The sequence below is a fragment of the Rhopalosiphum maidis genome, chromosome 3 (assembly GCF_003676215.2).
Source record: "Rhopalosiphum maidis isolate BTI-1 chromosome 3, ASM367621v3, whole genome shotgun sequence".
Lineage (NCBI taxonomy): Eukaryota > Metazoa > Arthropoda > Insecta > Hemiptera > Aphididae > Rhopalosiphum > Rhopalosiphum maidis.
The window spans coordinates 65,887,187-65,911,219 of NC_040879.1; the positions used below are offsets into that span (position 1 = coordinate 65,887,187).

General features: G+C 26.8%; 1 protein-coding gene across 1 annotated transcript; it reads left to right on the forward strand.

Annotated features, from left to right (window-relative positions):
• Positions 1–461: 461 nt before the first annotated feature.
• On the forward strand, positions 462–10,813 carry LOC113556881 (PQ-loop repeat-containing protein 1). Its single transcript, XM_026962093.1, has 5 exons — positions 462–908; positions 7,686–7,944; positions 8,009–8,145; positions 8,241–8,457; positions 10,037–10,813. Exons 2-5 carry the CDS (start codon positions 7,742–7,744, stop codon positions 10,218–10,220), a joined length of 741 nt encoding a protein of 246 aa, XP_026817894.1. The 5' UTR covers positions 462–908; positions 7,686–7,741; the 3' UTR covers positions 10,221–10,813.
• Positions 10,814–24,033: the final 13,220 nt, after the last annotated feature.

Consider the following 24,033-nt stretch of genomic DNA (forward strand, 5'->3'; position numbering starts at 1 on the left):
TTTGTCGCCGCCGTCCGCGTCTTTCTCACTCCTCGATCATCATCGCCGCCTTCTACGCGCGCACCCCCCACTGCTCGGGACCCGCCGTCGACTTTTATCGCGATAACGCGTCCGAGAGGGCTTTTTATTATTATTATTATTACTATTATTATTACTATTATTATTATTATTATTGTTTCACTATCAACGTTCGATTTGTCAAAATTGTTAAAGCCGTCCGTCGTCGCGGCGGCGTTTCATTGTCGAAAACGCGAAACAACAATAACACATATATAACAGCACCGTTGGCGTTTCGTGCGGGCACGCAAATGAGTCGAACAATACGAGCGCCGCCGCCGCCGCCGCCGCCGCCGCCGAGTACAGCGACAAAAACAACAGCAACGCCAGCGACAGCCGACAGCGGCATCAGTGGCCGATAGCTGCTGCTGTTGTCGTGATAGTAGTAAGTAGTAGGACCAACGTCAGCGTACCAGTCGGTCCGTCGCCGTCCGTTTAATGCGCTCCGCGTCGTCGTCCACACACACACGGCCGCCACCGACGTCGTCTCAGATAACGCGCGCGCGACGACGACGACGACGACGACGACACCGTCGACCGCTATCGGCGACCGTACGCACAGTGCGGTGCACGCTATCGCACCGCTCCATCGCCGTCCGCACGTCAGACGCCAGTCAGCGGCGTGCCGTCGCGTTACGAATCCGCCACCAGCTCCTCGGCCGCTGTGTCTCGTGTGTCCGCGTAGCGCATCATTACCAGTGAGACTTTTGGCGTTTCGTGGCCACCGTTTTCATTGCTGCCCGCGATCATGCGTACGGCGTGAGCAGGAGTTTCTCCACGGTGTCCGCGCGAACCCGCACACAACGGCGACTCGACCAAAGCCGTCGTCGTCACGATGCCTTGAATTCTAGGTAACTATCCCGCTGCACTGGTGTTGCCTCTCTACCCTCGTGTGTACCTACACTGTTACTGCCGTCCTCGGTCGTGGGGTGTGTGTGTGTCGCAAAACGCCATCGGCCGTTGAGCGCCGGACATCAATCCGGCGTTCTAAACGTTTTTAAAGTCTACAAGCGCTACTTTAAACGCCCGGGTGGTCTTTATTGGGCATTCGAGAGCCTGTGAAAATATATTCATACGATAGAAATAGTCAATTTTCCACAACGTTCTTTTTAACTCCCATCATATCCATCCGCTCTCCTTTGGCTTCTATCGATCAAGAACAAGAGCATTTTTACACACTTCTAGTTTTTTTCGATTGGTAGTAATTTTTTTCGTTTCAGATTATAGGAGTTAGGACCTTGATCGCACTGACTTGGTATAGATCTGGTCATGCGTACACAATTATGCCTATGTTTTTGTCATTGAACAGCAATTGTTAAGAATAAATATTTTATAGGTACACTGTATGCAACGATCGATTAAAAAAAAAAAATACACTGATCTTGAATTGAACTGATAAAAAAAAAAAAAAAAAAACAGCAATTACTGTGTGTGAAATCAATTGTTTTATCATTTCAATCAGTTAGTTCAAATGTATTTTAGATATAATTTTTAAAATATAATATGGTTTATAGGTACTATATTCAATTTTATTTTAACAAAACTTCTTTATTATTTAATAAGTTATTATAACTTTTATTAAACTTATTTGAACAATCAGATTAATTGTTATTTTTTTTAATAAAAATCCGTAAAAATCTATAAAATTACCCAGGTAGGTACTTTTATTTGTAATATTTTTAAATTCATATAAAATGTGTTAGTCATTGAAAAACAATCAATATTTTGTTGTAAATATAATAATCACATTATTATGAATACCTAAATAATATTTATTACCACCTGCCCAGACTAATAATAATATTCATTAAAAGTTACTTTAACATAAATTAAAATACCATTAACATATTTATAAGAAATGTATATGATTATAAATACAAGCTTAAAAACACTGTGTTTGAGATTGTGTTAAAATTTAAATCTTAAAAATATTTTGATAGAAAAAAACAATTATAATTGTTGATAAAAATAATGTTACTAAATGTTATCTGACAGAAAAAATATGTAAAAACTAAATAATATAGTTTTTTTTTAGAGAAAAATACTTAGAACACAAACTATACAACATTTTTGTTGCTATATTTAAAACTATAATACCTTCATTTGTAAGATACTATCGCATTGTATTGTATAACTCAAAAATTGATAATTTGTATTTTAAAAACATATCATGAAGGGTTACCCACAAACCCCTACTGGTTGCTTCTTTACCTAAAATTATTTGCTTATTTATTTAATATTATAAACATAATTAGAATTTTTTATATTAATTAAACCCACAACAGTCCATTGTGTGACTAGATAGGATTACATGTTTGTGAAATATAGTACCATAAATGTATTATTATGTGCTTATGGTTAATACACATTATGTAATAAATAGGACTTACATTTGTTTGATAGTAAACATATTAGTTTCAGTAAACAAATGTAATGATACCTCCTACTTAATGAGATTTATTTTTCTAAAACAAAAAGATAAGGTAACAGTGATTTTTATGAATATTTGTTGCATGCAATAAGAATAATAAGTGATTTTTATGATCTCATAAAGATAACCATTTTTAAAAATATGACAATGGGTGAACCATTAATTATATATTATACCTAATAATACAATACCTAGGTAATAATTCACAAAATTAATTAACCCTAATGTTCCTTTGTGTTTTTACAACAGTACATTTGTTTTTAAGCTTCAAATAAAAATTTTAATTTTGTTATCAAATATTGATTTAGAGTTTTGTTAATTATATATTGTGAGCACTTAGTAATTAAATACTTAGGAAATAAATAATTATATTAATTAATTAATTTAAAAAAATTGTATTTAATATAGTAAATGTTGTTTGCATAAATACTTAGGTAGACTAATCAACTTGCATAATAACAATAGTTAATAAACCATTTCAAAAAACAGTAAATTAAAGTAAATTATTATAATTAGAAATTATTTTCTAAAAATTATCATTTTAAGATAATGTTTTACCTATTAAAATTTTTAATGTGAATAAAATGTGTGATATATTTCATATTAGGCTATATATATATATATATATATATATAAAAAAAATACTTGAAAAAAGAGCTGATGTAAGTGATGAGTGTATAATATCTAAAATACACAACTTTGAAGGGGATAATATTGATGTAGGAATAAATTATTTTTTTTCTCGAAAATTTTTCATACTTTTTTAACAATTTAGGTCTAGAGGTTACTATTATACATCATCACTTAATAATTTATATTGACATTTTTTTACATTATTTTATTGAATATTTGTGTTTATTTATTATGCGTCATATTTATTTAAAAATTATGAAATTTTTTAAGGTATCTTTATTGAAAAAATATATAAAAGAAATGCATGCAACTTTTTGAGCTTTTTATACTATCAGAACCAAATGAATTAAATTCATTTAACCAAATTAAACAATATATTATTTTACTACAGTAGTGTAGCCAGGGTTTTTCGTAGTCGGGGGGGGGGGGGGTCTGATCAATTTTTGTAAAATACAATTTAATACTTTTGTAGCGATTTTCATAGACCATTTAAAACTAAAATAAGTTTTAAATTTTATTAATATTTCATGGGTTGGGAGCTACAACAAATACAAAAATAATAAATACTGTCAGTTACTATCAGAACCATATTATTTGTATGTCACTACACAAACACCCATATATCTACCTACACAGTGACATTCCCATCTAAGTACTAGTAGTACTACCTCTGTAATACATCACTACATTGCTTTACTAAATTTAAAATGTATAACGCGTATTCAATTACATATTTTAGTTATATTGGATATTACATGTTTGGTATGCTAGAAAGTATCTTTCTTTTTTTTAAGTATAACAATAAATAACTGAATAAAAACCAATTTTTTCTTCATGTTTTAAGTGAAAATGTATAACAGAGGCTTCATAAATTGCTAAATTTTTAGAAATAGAATAATAAAACTAATAGTTAGTTTATCTTTCTTATCTTACCTCAAGAAAATTTTTTTATTTCATTTTTAACTAAATTTTCAGAAACTAGCTCATTGTAATTTAGATTTTTATAAAATTGCTTTTCTGTGTCAATTATAAAATGAACACAATACGCTTACCAAAAGATAGTGTAAACAAAATAAATATAACAGTCCGAATTGGTTTTTCTACTTCTACATTTATTTTTCTACTTTTTCCATACACTTTTAGTACATAGTCCAAAAGTTTCAATTTAATTAAACTCAATATGCTCTTATCAATAAGCAAACAATTTATTTTATAAGTTTTGAAGTATATATTAAACTATATTTCAATTACATTTTGTTTGGAAACTAAACTATATTATGTTGTATTTAAAATAAAGTTTTGAAATATTTATAGTTATTGTTAATTTATAAAATACTTCATTATTGGAACCTATAGTAAATCATAAAAGTTAAATAGTAATAGTTCATTATATTTCTCAAGATAATACCATTTATTGATATGAAATAAAAAATATAAATTATATTTACATACCTATGTATTACCTTTACACTTCCTTGAAACATTGGTTCATTATGACTTAATCAGTATTAATTTGTTTTCTAATACATAGAATATAAAATCTATTGTTTCTATTCTAATTAAACCAATAAGTTTAAACTAGTGAGTCCAATGTATACAAAAGATTTGTTGATAAGGGATACAATTATGGCTTATGAAGTATTGTTAAAATTTCACAATTTAACTGCATACACATACCTATTACCTTTTTTAATCAATGATAATTAATAATACTGAAGATACTGCAGACAAGATATCACAAATTGCTTTTATTAGAAGAGGGAGGGAATATAAAACTGAAGACCAATTATTATATTAATTACTTTTACTTAAACCAAATAAACTTTATGGTGACTTTTGATAATAATGGGCTGTAATAGGTTCTATAACTGTATATTTTACCTTTTTGTGTTTTTAGCTATAACTATATTAAAAAATTACTTATGTATAGTAAATATTTTAATAATAACAATAAAAGTTTTTAATTAAAGCATGAATAAATTACAAAGAGTTAAAGATTTAATTTAAACTAATATTTAAGTAAAATTAATTATAAATTTCATTCTTAAATCAATTGTTGATGATTGAGAAGTTATTAGCTTTTAAAGTTAAATATTAATAATAAATAAATATATCAATTTATAATTTCTTAATAATCTTACAATAAAAATAAAATAATGTACTTGCGAAAGTGACCCTGAAAGTTGAAATTATACTATCGTGTGATGTGTGATTTTTTTTCTATCTCCTGGTATAAATATGTTACAAGGTTTCTGGAAAAAATTATGTCTGTAAAAAATCTTGTCCTTATTTATTAAAAAATACATTAATTTTAAATATAAATTCAAGTTGAGTATTATAATTGTATTTATTAAAATAATAGCTAAGAAAATAAAGTTCACCTACAATAACTGTTTTTGTTATTAGTAGTATATTATACATAATGGTATCTTTTCATAAATAATGTGCAAGTATGCACATCAGTGCATATCAACTTTTTTTGACTTTGGTACTATAAAATATAATTCAAATAACTATTTTATATTATCTAAATACTATGACCGTATTATATTTTGTGTTTATTTGGTTTTGAATTGAGGGTATTATTTGTAATATTTTCAAATGCTTGAATTTTGTGCTCAAATTTAATTTCCTAGCGAATTCCTAGTCAAATGTAAAAAAAAAAAAATAGAACTGTTAATAATTTTATTTTATATCGTATATTATGACCTATTTATTGTAAACAGTATTGATTTACAAAATTAATTGTTTTATTTTGATATTTTTATTGGCATAACATTTTTTGAGAACATTTAAAAAAGATAATAAATCATTCAATGTTTTTTTTAGATTACCAACTTACTTATCAACCGTAAATCTACAATATAATATTATAATTGCTATTGCATAGTTTTATTTTTTTACAATTACTCTGTTATGTTATTTTCTGAAGTTAATCGAAAAATTATTAACTTTATAATTATTTCAATTTCTTTTGGAACATTATATTATTATTATATTAGCATAACAGTTACTAAAAATAATAAATACGCGTATTTACGCTTGACTATAAATAAATTTATTGTGAATATTTTAATTCAATTTATTTCTTTTCTGTAATAAATTATTTTAGTATTTTAGATGTTCATTAGAATTTAGTTTTTTTTGTTCTTATTTACATTAAATTGATCAAGTAACACAAAATATTGAATATAGTTTTTAAATTATTTTCACAGATTGCTCATCATAATCTTAAATTTACACCTTAATTCGTTTATAGCAATATCTTTATAACCTATTATTATAACTGATATTTTGTCCTTGTATTTAATTGCCCAGTATTTTATTAATTATCGTGTTAATATATTTTCAACCATTATTCATTTATATGTATATTTATTTTTTAAACAATATTTTCAAGGATAATTTGTATAAATTGTGTTAAATATTTAATTTATTGATTTTCTTCTTTATAAAACATCATTATTTTCTAAATTTTGCTGTGAATAAATTGGTTGCTAGCTATGAATATTAGTGATCTTATTTTTATTGTAAATTGTTTAAATACAGTAGTAACTTCTTATCATTATTACATAATTACATTATTATTCTGCGATACAATTTTTTAGTAACTGTATGACTATACAGACAAATAGTTATTTGTCAAATTTTTTCTTTTTTGATTATTTGGCAAAAATACATTATACTGGTCATGTGTTTTGTTGTATTTTGTATTATTTAGTTCTAAAATTACTAATTACAGTAAATAGTCTAAATATAGATTATTCATTTTTTTTATTATTTATACAGTGTATATGCATAAGTATAAAATAATACCTACTTAACATTATAACTTGCCAAATCAAGTTTCTTTAATTCCTTCTAATAGAAAAATCTAATTTATAAATTTTCTTTTTAGGAAAATCCAACCTCTATAGGAATATAAATATTTAATAATAAATCACAAAAATATAAGTGATTAATTGCATTAGGCATACTAGATTATTCAGCTTAGTAGTTGTTTAACAAATCTAACACTTTAAGTCTTAACAACATTTTATCAAGTATCTGTATTTTGTTCATATTATAAAATAATTATATGTTTATTATCAATGTGAAAAAGGTTATACATTATTTTAAAAATGTGAACACATGCAACATAGAAAATTTGTATTCAATAGCATCAACCTTGTGTTATTACCTTAAATATTAGAGTTAATTAATCTATTATCAAACTGAAAGTGAAGAATATTATCCGTGTTTGTATATTGGATATCTTACAATATTTCAAATTCAAAGCAAGACATGAGACATTTTAATTATTATATTTTATATGACTTGTAAAAATATTTTAATATTGTAAAAAAGCTAACACAAATACAGATAATATTCTTAGTTTTAAGTTTGATAATAGATCGGTTCACTCTTATACTAAAGCTAATAACACAAAGTTAATTCTACAAAATACAAATTTACTATGTTGCACGAGATTAGATAGAAAACAAATAGTGCACTGACCTCTTTTTAGTATAATATACTTTGAATAATCTTAATTTTGTTACTAATAATTAATTATATTCAATAGTATGGAAATCTTCAAGGTGAATTCCAAACATAAAGGAAATAATTTGACACGTCAATATGGAACCAGTTGTGGAAGAAGTAAGAGACATTACTGTTCGAAAAGTAACACGATGGTGTTGTTCAACAATTATGGTATTCGGAGGAGTAGTACCATACATTCCACAATATCGAGAAATATACATCAAACAAGATGCAGAAGGCTTCTCAATGTATGTATGTCTTGCACTTTTAGTTGCGAACACTTTGAGAATATTATTTTGGTAAGTATTAATTACTTAACAATTATTTCAAAACACTTATTTAAAATAAAAAACATAATTATAGGTTTGGTAAACGTTATGAGCTTCCATTGCTATTCCAAAGCATTGTAATGAATATTATGATGTTACTTATGATACACTTATGTGTAAAAGTTCGTAATAAAACACAGTTAATCAGAGGACCAGACAGATATTTTACTGGTATACTTTATAAAATATATTTTTAGCCTCATATTAATTTTGTTTACAAATTATTCAATATTCAGATAAGGTAATCATTTTTATAATTTTTGTAGATTTTGACTGGCATTACTTTTGGCAATGGACAGACTTTCAGTCGTACATAGATTTTTTAATCGCTATGAGTATTTGTCTTTCCATCATAACATTCATATTTCTGCACAATGTTATATTTATTGAAATTATTGGATTTCTTGCTCTCCTAACTGAAGCCATGTTGGGTGTTCCTCAATTAGTCAAAAACTTAAGAAATCGATCTACAGAAGGAATGAGGTATTTATTAATATTTACATAAATTTAAACTAACTATGACCACACATATTCTTACTTTATGTATCTTAAAAAAAAGTTATTGAATTTAAATTATTATAAATATAATTAAAATGATTTTTATTTCTAAGTTTTACCTATGAAATTACAAAATACTTATTTCTTATTAAACTGTGACTTATCTTAAACCCTAAGGTGGTATGCAATTAAGTACCTAAATATTTTTTAACAAAATTAACATAAAAGCTATAAAATAATTTAAATTATCATCAATATATAGTTCCTATAGCTATTGCCTATTAGCACATCAAAACTAAAAGTTGATTTTATTTTTTAATATTTTCCATGAAGATTAAAACTAAGGGGGAGCTTTTAAATAAAATAGTACCCATTTATTTATGTGTGAAAAAAAGTTTACAAACTATCTCTAGGTGAACTCTATTAAATTATAAGCTACATTAAACAAATGAGTGAAGAGTGATCAACAATATTTTAAATTTAAATTTATGTATATATCTTTTATTAATTATGTATATTTCAAATGTATTATAAATTATAATACTACAGTACAATCTCGGTAATCCGGTCATTCGATAATCCGATATGTCAACTAATCAGGCTATATTAACCCATTCATCCCAATATGTATTTATATATAAAGTTACTATCGTAAACGATAAAATTAAGTAATAACAAATAAAATCCGAATAAACCTATTAGATATTTTATTTTTATTCAGTTAATGTTGAAGTACAATAAGGTTATTAATTTTTTAATAATTAATAAATTAATTTTAATTTTTCAATAAGTAAAAATGCGTTTTTATGTGAACCCTCATTAATTCGGTAGTAACAGGGTTTGATATCTGTCGAATTACCGAGATTCTACTATATATAATATTATTTAATTTGTGTGTTAGGTAAGTACTACAAATGATGTGTTATAAATAATTTTGATAATTAAATAGTATTATGACCAAAATTGTATTATATTTTGGCTGATAATTAATAAAGATAAATTTTTCACAATAATTATAATAGTCTAAGATGCCCATACAATATATATATTATACTCTGTTGAATGTTCTAATTTATATACTCATTATATTTTTTTTTTTTAATAAAGACAATAGTATAATTATTTAACAATACATGCATTAACTATAAAAAAATATTTCCCAATTACATAATATTATTTATTATCAAGTTCAGCAAACTTTATTTCACACACACACAGATACTTTCACAATTTTCATTAATTTATATTAAAATGCCTTAGTTTTAATCTTTATGGTTGCTTTAACTAATATGTTAACATTTTATATTTAAATATTATTAAATTAATACCGAATCTCATTTTTAATTACCAATAATTAAAGTAAAAATGTTTTTGTTTTTGTTGTGATATACAAACTAATTAAATTTTCAATTTTATTAATTTAGAATGTTTATAAATTATAGTAGGTTTTATTATTCTTAGAGAATATTAAAGTGTTATGAATTAAAACCAAATAAAGTATTATAAATTTCAAGTTTGTTAATGGTTAAGAGTCTTAGAAATAACTTCAAATTTTTTTTAATAGTGTTACAATGGTATTACTTTGGACAACTGGAGATGCATTTAAGACTTGTTACTTTGTAAGTCGAAAAGCGCCTCTACAATTCTGGATGTGTGGCACACTTCAGGTTATGATAGATCTGACAATACTCGGTCAAGTAGTCTGGTACCGTAATGAACCACCCTATAAAATTCCTCGAATAGACTGATCTGTAAATTGATTATCTCGATATAATATTTTTTAAATTTTCCAAGCTAAGATTGTTATTATCATTGTTAGATCTTCTAATCTCATATTAGACATTGATCGTAGGTTGTTAATGTTTGTTTATTTAGTGAATTTTATTTATTTATTTATTTATTTATTTTTACCGTATCAGTTAGTTGTATATTCATCAATATTTTATTAAACTTTATAATAATGCATCAACCTCCATCAATTGTATTTACTATAGACTGTTAAAAATAAGAATATACTATTAAAAATATTGTTTGAATGATTTGATTTTATGAGAATTCCACAACCAATAATGTGCACAATTGTAATTGAAACAAATATATCATCACATGTTATTTTATAAATTTTAGGGCATTTACTTTCAAAATAGTTTTTGTTAAATAGACAGAAATCTGTATTGTGCCTACACTGATTAAATTAGAGACTAGATCAATATATATATTTTGTTATATTTAAGGACCATCACTTGGTCATAATATTGACTTTACTACCTTATATCTATAAAATATTAGTTTATCTATTTAATAGTTATTGTGAATAATCTGTTGATACTTTATATTGTTTCTATGTTATTATTTACTTCCTTATATTTTATGATATATACTTGTTAAAAAAAAAAAAACAGATTTTTTTCAATTGTACTTCTCCGTCTTTGAATAATCTTATTATATAGAAATAATTAGTCATGCATTATATTTGGCATCTTATTTAGTCTTCCATCTGCACAAATAATTTTTAATAATTCAAATAACTATATAATTTTATTCGCATTTAATTTTAATAACTGATTTGAACATAGATTTTAAAAAAAGTATTCATATAATATTTACTTAATTTCAATTTTCTTATATAATAAAACTTTAATTTTTTTTATTCTTATTGATATTAAGTATAAAATAAAATCCAAAAAATATTTTTAATTAATTAATAATTGAAATAAAAGCAATGAAAATTAAATATTTTTAACACCATTCTATGACTTTTATAAGAAATAAAAAATAAAATAGGAATAATTTAAAAGAAATAATTGTAGTTATTTTTTAAATGCAATTTATTATATATGGTAAATTTATTCAAATACTATTAATTAATTAATGTTCATTAACTTTAATATATTTTAACTTGTAAGGCGGAGAAGTATTTGAACAAAGTTAATCATTAATAATATAAAATATGAGAGGATATTAAATATTTATGCATTTATATATTAATGATTAATATTGTAATTAATAAGCATTTGTTAATTAAGATTTAAAATTTGTGAAACTAATAATATTTATTAATTATGTTAATTGAATAGTTGAGATGTTGGTGCCTGTATTTTAAGTTACTGAGCTATTTTTAAAATACCTATATTTACTATATAGAATACCTATGATGTCAAACATTTGTGATAGCTTTCGAGTCATTATTAATATTTAAACCTTAAATGTTTTGTGTTTAGTAATGGGTATAAATATTTTATTAAAATATGTATATGTAGTATGTATTTAAATGCTTATTATATATCTAATTGTAACTAAGTCTAAAAATGTATTTAGATATGTCCTTATTTCAGAAATTATAATGCTTCATTGCGTGTTATAGTGGATTCACGTTCCTGATGTTTTTCTTTACAATATTAACGCACAATATTTTTTTCAATAATTTAAAAAAAAAAAACCTCAATTTATAAACTATAATAGTTCTGAATTTATGGATATCTCTAAATGCATTTTTGGTTGTGTCACAAAATTGAATTATTTGTATATTTTTTTTTCATCAAACGGCTGTGTCGTCTATTAAAGTAATAATAGATTATATTTCTAAATTATCAAACAGCCTCCTCCTCTTATTATTCATTTTAAATTTTACTGTTGAACTTAATGCTTGATTTAATTAATTTTTTTATATCAAAGCAAACCTTCATTTATATCATTACATTTTATTTACTATTGACTATACTTATATGCTAAAATATGCCACATTATTACTCCTATTTTTTTTTTAGATCGGTTATTGGCTGACTACTAAGTCTTCCCTTATTTTTTCACATAATTACTTTCAAACTGCACATACATTTTTACATTTTATTTATCCTCTATGATCATATATCAATTGTGAACTTTTGTTTTTATTTGTATGTTATATTCAACACTTGAATTTCATATATTTCATCGTTTAATTATTCAACTTTAAATATTTTTAAATAGTATTTTAATATTTTAATACAACTATTATTTATTTATTTATTTTTAACTAATTTAATAAAAATGCGTTATTACAAATCAGTGTCTCATTGTCCCAAAAGCTTAAATGAATTTCAAGCTTCGTTTTCCAATTTATAACTAAGTACCCAACAACATTGTTCCAATTATTTGGTTTTAACTTAGCATAATGAATTAGATGTTTATGAAATATGAATTATAAATTGTATGTTATTTAATTATTAGTTATAATATTTTATTGTACTGAAGGCAGTGGCTTCAAACCAAAAATAATATTTTTTTTATTTTTTGTTATTGTCTGCTTAATAGATAAATTTATTTTGTATCTCTAAATGTGCTTTAGATGGTAATTCAAATTTCAAACCCATTAATTATTTAAAATTGACTCTAAATTAGGTTTTATAGGTCTTTTTTATCAAAAATACTATAATTTATATGACATTTACATAAAATAATGTGTATAATTTGCTTCACAGTGTTATATTATTAAATATGCACAATAGAAACATTTGTTAAGTAGTACAATGTGATTATAATTTAATGGATATTTCTCCAGAAAACTGAACTTCATGACACCAATTCATTATATCAATTATAAAAACATGTAAAAATCCGTATTAAGACTGTTTGCAATATCTGCAACAGCTTACAATCACGTTGAAACGAATTTTTCTATAAGGTTTTGTCATTTTCCCTCATTTTTAGTAACGATAACAACCAACAAGTAACAACAATTCGAATAATTACCAAGTCCGTCCTATTCTGATCCACGTATAACTGATATTTGCATCAATATCCGCCTGGTCAACAGTGACGGGCACTTATAACCATATTTTATTATCACGTTATGACTTTTAAGTTTTAATGTTTCATTCTGCGAGAAGTATCTTATTCAACTCATCGTTTTTATTGCGTAGATAACCATTTATGTGTATGTACTATGTATGTCTGTGTGTATATATATACACACACATACATACAATATACATATAACAGATTCTATTCCTTAGATTGTTGTAATTCAATCAATGCGGTCATCTCGCTCTCGAGTCCCTGCTTAGAAAGGTTCCTAACCTTTTATGTCCTTTTTTTTTCTCTATTGCGTTAACTTAAGTTTCTATACATTATGCGCTATTTACGAGACACTTGCGTGATAGATGATAATGGGTATACTACTCCCGCGATGGATAAACACGTTCATTAAAGTAAACCCAATTGACAATTGTCCTAAACCCTAATACATCAATGCGTAATTTAAAACCACCGTACACATTAGATTTCTCCTCTCGGCTTCTATAGACTAGACTCGCTCCTCTCGTACCACCATCCACACGCCTATGTCGTCCCGGTATCGAAGCGTATAGGTAACGGCGAATAGGCTATACGATCCCATTGACGGCGTGAACTTTTTATTTCACGAGTCAAATGTATAGATGCTTTAGATATCGAAATTTTATGATATAATATTGTATGTTTATAATGGTATGTCACACTTCATATCCGAGAGGTGGCACCACCCTGCAATGCCGACGGCGCCTTACTTAAATATCACTATTCTCTCGACATATTAAAATATTACTATACAATTTCGGTCGGTAATAACAGTGTATTGACATAATATTACGTTTCAAATTATTACTTATCAGTATATATGTATAGTGTATGTATTTCGATCGGTAGTGTTTCATGTTTGTATGTGTGTTGTGTACACAGCGGAATATTGATTCTGTCGGTATTGGCATCGTGTGCGTCCTAACACTATAATGTAAACATGTTAAATTATATAACATTATGAATTTATACGACATAGGTAGATTTTACAGAAATTTTCGTTCGATAGTTGGGCATCATTATCGTTACTACGTGTTCTCACGACAACCGCACAAAAATCCCCTGCCAAATTTATAGTACGAATAATTATAATTAATATAATAACAATATGTACCTAATAACGTCCTAATGTTAATGGTTTATACCTAGTGATTTCCAGTTTTTATTTTAAACAAATGCAAAAAAAAATCATTACACTGCACATGTTGTTTATTTGCAACAAGCTCAAAATGTGCGGAGGCGTGAAGTTGTAAAAAAAAAAAAATATTCGGAAAGTTTGAACGCATTATTTAAGCTGCATATTTATTTAAAACCGTACACCTATACCTACGCATGTGTATTTTCGCGTTGCACACAATAACATTATATATTACGTCGTTCTCCACACACTATAAAATAAGGGCTGGACCGACTTCATATCATGTGTAACTAAACCCGAGTACAAAAATGCATGAGAACACGCACACACGTTTAATGCTGCAATATATTTTTACTTAGAAACCGTCCACTCTTTTCTCAGAGACCCTGTTACTACCTCCCTCACATCATACACATACACACACACAGTAGCGCAACCAGGATTTTTTCAAGGGGGGTGTCCGCCAGTATCGTATACAGTATAGTTCCCCAATAATTTTCCAAATCTGTATACTATATGGACAAAAGTTACGGTTCAAAGGGGATGTCCAGACGCCCAAAACACCCCCCCTTGGTTGCGCCACTATACACACACACAAGTATACACACTATATAGCGTGTAACAGGCCACAAATACATTTGTAAACGTTTTTATAAGGTATATGCGTGTGGTGTGTGTTATATTATATAGCAGCAACTCTCTACATAGTTATAAGAAATATTCTATAAGCGCCTGTATATATAAATATTATTATGTTTTTTTTTAGGCATATAGTTAATAATGTTATTTAGATCGCTGTTTTTGAGTGCTCACTACAACCGTATAAAATTATATATTATACCTATCTTTAAGCCATATGACATTATATATTATGTATACCTATACCCGCGGAAAGTTCGTACACGTGTGATGACTGAAGTCTAAAGATCACCACCAAATTAATTTACTTCGAAATCCCATCACTTTACCTTTACAACGATATATTATATTGTATAAGTAATATCTATATCAAAGTACCAATTGGAATTTAACGTTTTTACATACATCATTTTGCTTCGAATTCGTTCGCGCGTCGCTTTTCTTTTCTATACAGTTAAACATATAGATTTTTCCCCGTAGGGAGAGGGTCGTAGTACTATATATTACCTAGCTCGGTTAATAAATCGATAGTTTTTCTTCAGATTTTTGTGTCCCATCCCGCCGTATAATATGTCTACTCGTGCAGTAGAATTTTGCGGTTGACGAACGATTCCGATACGATTTTTTTCAGTTCGTGTCTGCCGGACACCCATCATTCGTTATCAGCGCGTGTAGTGTTACGGTCGCGTGTCGCGAACCGACGAGTACCTTTCATAACAATGGTAAAATATTAAAAATTTAAGTAATTGATAGGAATATTGCCCCACTGCTTATACCTATACAATAATATAGTATGTAATAAATAATAAATTGTATACGTTTTCCATCACGCCGTTTAACTACTGCAGCTGCTTGATTATATACCTACCGAATAGATCTCGATTATAATGTTAATATTGCGCAGGTATACCTATAGTTTTGTACACGCACATACATACGCATATTAATGAAAATATATTATTATTACATATTATATTGTGTTAGTTGACACGTTTTTGTATTGTATTACGATGTACCTACACTAATATTGTTTATTGTTCTGTTTATTGTTAGTGTTACATGTGTATATTGACTATACCGTTTAGTATGTGTTATTAAAAAAAAAAAACTGAAATTTTATTTTTATTTCAATAAAATTGTCGTTATTACACCGCTATAACTGCGTTATTTTATTTGCCCGTCATCCCGTCATGCGTGCAATACAAAATATTATAAACCTTATAGGTATATAGGTATAAAATACAGTCTATATACGAGACATGATGAACGACGATTGTAAAGATGAGAAGTCTTACAAATATATGGAATCCAGGATCGTATAAAAGTTTTCGATTTAGACTAGTGACGTGGCGGGAAAGAATGTTGTACAGATGTACTTACACTTTACACTCCTCGTCCACTATCGTTTTATTTATTACAGGTAAAGATATCTATACTGCGTAGTATATATGTTATATATACAACGAAATGGTTAAAAATATATATTATAGTACAGTATACATTACAAGCATTATTTAATATAAATTTTCCGAGTATAAATATTGCTATTGAATATTGACAATTATAAAGTGGGTAGCGCATTTTATTTTTTTCCAATAGGGTTATATTATACTCATAACGTCCTACGTTGCTAAGAATTCATGGCTACGGGTCTGGTTTGAACAGCAGAAGAAACATGTTTTATTGTTTTATCAGAACACCACCCGACATCCTGCGCACATAAGACATATTATATTTTCTCATCATTGATGGCAGTTGGAAGAGGTGAAACAAAACGTTTACCCCCGTTTATTTTCTATAGATTTATACTGGGCTGGTGTTAGAATCTTTAGATCTGACTACGTCTCCTAAACATTAAAAAAAATTTTAATTAATGTTATTTATATAATTTAATATAGGCAAATCAATGAAACAGGCATGGCAGTGGACAGAGGAATTGCTTGTATTATAAAAATAAAAAATCTTCGGAAGAACAAACATTGATAAGTATTTTCAGTATTTACAAGGTTGATAGGTAGGTATCTAAATGCGGTCGGCAAATACAACTATGGTCTATGATGTTTGTTGTTAGTTAAACGTTTAATGAATACAAATAATATATTTGTAATTATACTGGTTTAAAATTGTATATAAAACATATTTTATAAATATCAACAAATCAATCGTTTTTTTCATTTTTTTATTTTATTTTTTATAAATTTTGAATTAACACTCTCAACGTTTTTATTAGATTGGAAATGTACCGAATTGATTTTTAAATATGTAGGTATCAATCTGAATATTTTTGACACACTTTAAAAATTATATAAATATGTTAGGATGTAGCGATCGGTTTTTAGTTTTGAATTTAGAATCGAAAACTTCACTTCCATTATTCGTTCCCCAAAAGTTATTATCCAAAGCTGCCCGAAGTGTGGTTAAAGAAAAGTAGTACCATAGTCAATATAGTTATCGACCAAATTATCACTACTCACTAAATTGAGTAACTCTTAAATCCATCATATATTGTTCTGCGATAAATTCTAAAAACACATTTTCCAATTTCCTAGTTATTATTTTTGTACTCTATAGTCAGTTTTAATCTTACTATTTTTCTCCACTAGACTTGACTGAAATGAAATCTGCATCCAATCAAGTGGTGAGCCTGAAGAAATTCCTTTATCAAAGTCAAAAACTATTATTTGTTGTGGCTTAAATATTAAATTAATTTGTAAACATTTACTTTTCAGCGTATACACAATATTTCTGAACAATAATTTCTTTTTATCTTTTAATAGTCTAGGTCGAACAGGAACATAAATATTATTTATTATTTTTAAAACCAATTACTGTATACATTTTCTGAAAGAATTTCGTTTTGCCATAAACTAAAAAATAAACCTAACGCTGACTAGAATTTGAGTAAGCGCTTATACTCGTAGGATAATCGACAATCGAATACAAACCGCAATTATTACCTTATATGACCGCAACTCGGTCACAACGATTTGAAAAAGATCCATACGAGTGGTCAATATTTTGTCACTAGCCACTGCTTATACTTATACATTTTGATAAATAATTAAAATTTAAATAATATAATAAAATATAATAACAAGCATATTATATTGTTAAACATATTATTTATATTCGTCCTGAGACCTGAGATAAAACGTGACACGCTGTAAAAATAATTTGTATCTTTATTAACATGATGTTAAGTGACAATCGAGCTCTCAATGGTCTACAGCAAAAATTAAATGCAGCGAAAAACTGTAGTAAAAGTATTGTAAGTACCAAGCACGTATCCCGGAACAATTTTCGGGGGGGGGGGGGGTAAATATTTTTAATACATGAACTAAAAAGTGTGTAGTTAGTTTTTGTTACTATACTTAACCCTGTATGGACCTTCCGATATGGTAAGTACTTTATTGGTATTTATATTTTTAATTGAATTAATTTATAATTTATATGTACCTATTCTACTATAACATATAAACCACATATTCTTTATTATAAAGAAATAAAACTCTTCTTAGGTATAGATTCACAAAATAGTAAATACGGTTTATATGCTTTTAAATACTATTATTGGTAGGTATTTAAGTATTTTAAATAATTTTATACTAAGCATTTATCAAAGGTATTTGTAGTCGGATAACTTATATAAATACATATTTGATAGTTTAGACTTATAATGACCGTAATTAAAAAGCTGGATAATTGGTATTCAGTATCGGCCTGCGCCCTGCTTTAAACCTAGTGCATTAGTTAACCTTATATTAGTAGCTTGGGTCACTGCAATGATGGATGTGTTGAATTAGTGCATTACGATTCCACGTGGACTTTTTACATTACAACAATAATTGTATACGTTCTAATGGTTGTACCTGCCCATACTTAGTGCTACGTTGTCATGGTTCACAATCATGAAAATCTGTAAAATAACTTGTTTTGGGAAATTATTGATTATCTTTGATAAAGTTTCACTCGTTGCTGTGGCTATTAATCCTAGTGCCAAACTTTTCGGGGCTGGTTATCGACGAGATTTTAATTTATAATTTGTATTTGAAAATATTACCTACTAATGTTATTTATACTGAATGGGCATAATCATTTTCCGCCAAAATGACCCCCTCGTCCGTTATCATCATGATCGCTTTCCAACAAAGATTATACTCCGATTTCCTACAAAAAAATTAATAAATTATTTAAATTATCAGCTATATTCCGCGGTATTAATTAATTTTTTTTATTGAAAAAATCAAACACAAATTATAGATAATATAATTCACAGACATCTATACTACACTAGATAAGTAACTCTTGTATAACTTACATTGTTATGGATGAAGATGATGATTTTTGTCGGTTGGTAAAAATTATACCGGGTTAATAAGGTTTATACTATATAGGTAGGTATTGTAGTACCTATACAGTAAAAAACTATTTTGAGCGTAAATCTCAAATAAAAATATGATGATTGTGAATAGCCTAATAGGTCACGAATGTTTATGAAATTGCATATTTGTTTCTATTTATCCAATTTAATGCTGACTTGGATACAAATTTGATTTCATATTATTGTTATTTTCCACATTTTTGAATATTTTATGGTCTTGTTTCATATTTTTGGATTAAAAGAATATTTCAGTAAATTTTCGAATTAAACGTATTATTAATAGAAAATATACATGTACAACTATAGATATACGAGGAAATAAAAACCACATTTTAAAGATAGAAAATAAATAAATAATAAAGAAATTATTGAAATATATCAATTTATTTATAAAATAAGCCAACCTACCTATTGGTTATGAAATAAAATTAATTTTGAAAACATGTGACATTTACTAACAGCGGTTGCTGTAATGCTGTTTTGAACTTTGCAGCATAATGTAAAAGGATTTTCAAGTAAAATTTACAAATAAGTATTATTTAATTAAGTTTATGGTTTTTTAAAATACTATCACCTTCACAACTTGAATTCTTAAAAATATTAGAATTAAGCACATGGTTTTTAGTATAAACTATGATTTTAGAGTTCAAGCAGGACTTTAATACTGTTAAATTGTAAATTCAACAAATCTGACTATTTTGATGGTATCGACAGAACTTTTAACCAAACCACCTCTATTTTTTAAAACTACTTAAACAGAAAATTAATTCCTATGAGTCCAGTGCTACAACTACAGAATAGGGGCCTGTGTGCAGTGATTAAATTGGGCCTCTTCCTATAGATTAATTTTTGTTGTAAGTCTTACAATCTATAAGTATATCAACATTATTAGGTTTTAAAATACGTTATACATCAATTTGTTTGTATATGTATAAGTATAATATATAAAACTATATAGGTATTACCTATTACTGTTGTATATTGTACAACACTATGTATTTATGAAGTACCTATACCTAAGTATTTAGTTTATATTGTATAACTAGGTACTCAAATACTCAATATGAGCCTATCGAGTTAGATAAATATTTTATTACTCCAATATATTATAATCTTAATAGAATTATAATAGGTACCTATTATAATTATTAAAAACACACAATTTTTTTTTAACAAAATTAAATATTAGATACATACCTTTTAACTAAATAAAATAAAAAATTAAAATATCATACAAAATATAAGTTTTAATGTAAAAAATTCATTTTTCTGGCTTTTGCGTTTGCAAAAATATTTATTATATTGCCTACAACTATTTCAGCAGTTTGGAGCCTTTCAATATTTAATATAGCCAAGCTTGATAATCTATCCTGTGACATGGAAATACATAGATAATTTTTTATTAATTTTAGTTTTGAAAACTACCTTTCAGCAGAAGGGACTGGCATAGTAATAAATATCATTGTAGCTGTAAATACATCAGGAAAAATAGTTCATTCAGAATAAATAATGATAGATCTTTTATAGTCATTTTTTTAAGATCACTAATAACATCCTTTGAAACAAAAAAAAAACAATGATATTAAAAAGTTTTATAAGTAATCTAGTTATGCAGGGTTTGCTCCAGGCTGGATCCGGGGGCCCCTCAAATGTATTTAATCCTTGAGGCTCATGTGCACTCTGCATACCCGTTTTTGTGGAACTGCCTATGACAATAACTACGTAAAGTTTGACCTTCTAAAAGGCTTTCTGTGCATATTGTACAGTCAATTTTCTTAAATATTTTTTTTTATAATAAAATCATAAATCTAATAAAGGAAATTATTTTTTAAAACAACAAAACAATTGTCATTTAAATCTAGTTCTTTCAAGTTATCATCAATACATATTCAAATACTTCTTCCAAAACCCTAGTTATGCATCAACAGAAGACATCCAATGAAGATGGATGAGTGGATGAGGCTGGTTTAATATTGTGCTCTAAAACATATCTACATATATTTACTGTCAAATATTTTATAATCAAACATAATAAATATTTATTACCGGCAAAAGGTATAAGCTTTAGGCGAGTAATAATAGAATGTCAAAGCAAATTCTTTTATTTCCTATTTAGTGCAGTGGTTCTTAACCTTTTTCAAATAACAGAACACTTAACATTTTATAAGATTTTCACGAAACACAGCCATAAAATACAACAGTAATTATATACGTTTTATAATTTTTTAATATTTTTCTTATTGATTTAAAAATTTTGGTGGAACACTTATACCAAGTCCATAGAACACTGGTTAAAAACCACAGCTTTAGTGTATTTTTTACCATGAGTTTTATTATCATAGTTACACTGGTTTTTGAATAAATCTAATACCATTCCTATTATGAAATTAAGCAAGCGCATACTATAGCAGAATTTGTAAAGTATCTAATAATTACTATAAGGAAGCACAAGCAATAAGTCAAGTCCAGAGCAGAGAGCCCCGACTCTTACCTTTAAAATTAGTAGCGAAGTCCTCTATTTTTTAAATTACTTAATAAGTCTTCCAAATTTTCAATTTTTTTATTTTTCATTCTTAATTTTTGTTGTAGAATTTTAATATTATTTTTAAGAATTTTTTCATTTGTATAATAGGTGTCAGTTTGTTTTTCCACACTCTTCAATCAATTATTAATTGGATACTTCATGTCGTCACATTCATAAATTCATTAATATTGTCTTCCAATTTATCTACAGTTAGATCTGTATTATATAAATAAAACAAACTATCAGCAAATTAATTTTATATGATTTATGACAATATACCATTATTCCAAATGTTCCTTATTGTAGGTGGTTTCCTAGAATTGTAACCGGTTTTTGAAGTAGGACTTAAATAATGGAAATACTGATGGGACTGCATTGTCCTTTAATAAAAATCTATGTGCATCCGGTCTAACTTGTAATTCTTTTTCTGTAAAATGAACACTACATATATCCGACACAATTAACTTGCTTCAAAATTTTTTCGCAACTCATTGTTATAAATGGGAAACCTATGATCATACAATTATGAAATTAAAATAGACAAAGAATATTTTTTTTATCAAATAGAGCGTAAACGTGAAGAACGATTATATTTTTAAACAATTTGAACGATTCTTAAGACAATTTTTTTAACTATTTAATAAATATTAAAATATTGATTAATAATATTATTATAATTTATAATATTCCTTTTTATGGACGTTCTGAACACTGCCAAAAACCATTAACTTGTTATTTAAAAGTTTAATATTCTTACTAATTGGTTATTATTATAACCTAACTTAACGAAAGAAATGTATATTCTGTTCCATTTTATATTTTTTTGTGCACCCATACGCAGCACACGAAACAGGCATTTTAAATTAAATAAATTGTATTAATTAGTTAAATAATAAAAAATAAATTGAATAAGTAAATCGTAAACGTTGTAGAACATATAATTACAACATATAATGACAATAGTCTAATTGTCATGGAATATCATGTGGAATAATCTTAAATTCTTAAATGTTGTGCTAACTGACAAAATAGCGGCAACTGATAAGCCGAGTTTTAATAATTATTGTTCGCTATCAGTCTGAATTTGTCAGTTGAAACCACGAATTGAGGTGTGGTTGAAACTACGGTCTGCGACAACGTAAACGAAATATTTAAAACTATTAATGTTTTCTTTGACGGAAAACTGATACTCCCTACTGAGTACTTGGTATTTTAAATTTCAGCAATATTGCACTCATTTTGGTACCTACTACTAAGATAAGAGACAAAAGTACGCAATCGTACGTACATGACCGGTAAATTGTATTTCAATGATAGGTATATTCATGATTAAGTTCATGAGTTAATCATGGGTAATTATTTTATATTTATAAACGAAAAATGATTCTTAGCGAAGACGATATTGTATATGAAAATATAATATAACACACTAACGACACTGTTAGCCTATATCACGACCAAGTACTTTACATGATATGTTTTTTGATGTTGTTATTAAAGCAATTTATTTTAATAATTTAAGAACTTTGGTAAATTGAGACCGGTTTGTGAATGATATGATTTAAACCAGAACAGTCCTAAGCCAAAACCTAATTGACCTAAAGCAATAAAAAGTTTATACTCAAACGTTTCAAACAATGTTGCCTGTAATTATGTTTATATCTTTTTATACATTTTTAGTTCCAGTATGAAGTACTTATGACTTATAAGGAATATTGTATTACATTTTTAAATCTTATAGCTATTGAAATTTAATTATAAATGTATTATTGAAATTTTACAAATTAAATTATTTACCTAGTTAAAATGTGTAATATGTCTGTGAGCTTGTAATCATAAAATAAACTTAAACTGATGGATTACATGTATATATAGCTAATATTTATCTCTAAATAATAATATTGTAATTATTGACGCCAATATCTCTTTATTTAAATTATTTTTAAAACCCTACTAGTTATTATTGATTGAAAACTAAAAAAATGAGTTAACTTTTTTCCATGAATAATCTACACTTATTTAATAGTTAATCCATTAATAAGTTTGTTTTAAAGATTGTTATCC

Coding starts and splice junctions, on each gene's coding strand:
- LOC113556881 (XM_026962093.1), top strand. CDS start 7,742: ATGGAACCAGTTGTGGAAGAAGTAAGAGACATTACTGTTCGAAAAGTA. Junction 7,945..8,008: donor ACTTTGAGAATATTATTTTG/GTAAGTATTAAT, acceptor ACATAATTATAG/GTTTGGTAAACGTTATGAGC. Junction 8,458..10,036: donor CGATCTACAGAAGGAATGAG/GTATTTATTAAT, acceptor TTTTTTTAATAG/TGTTACAATGGTATTACTTT.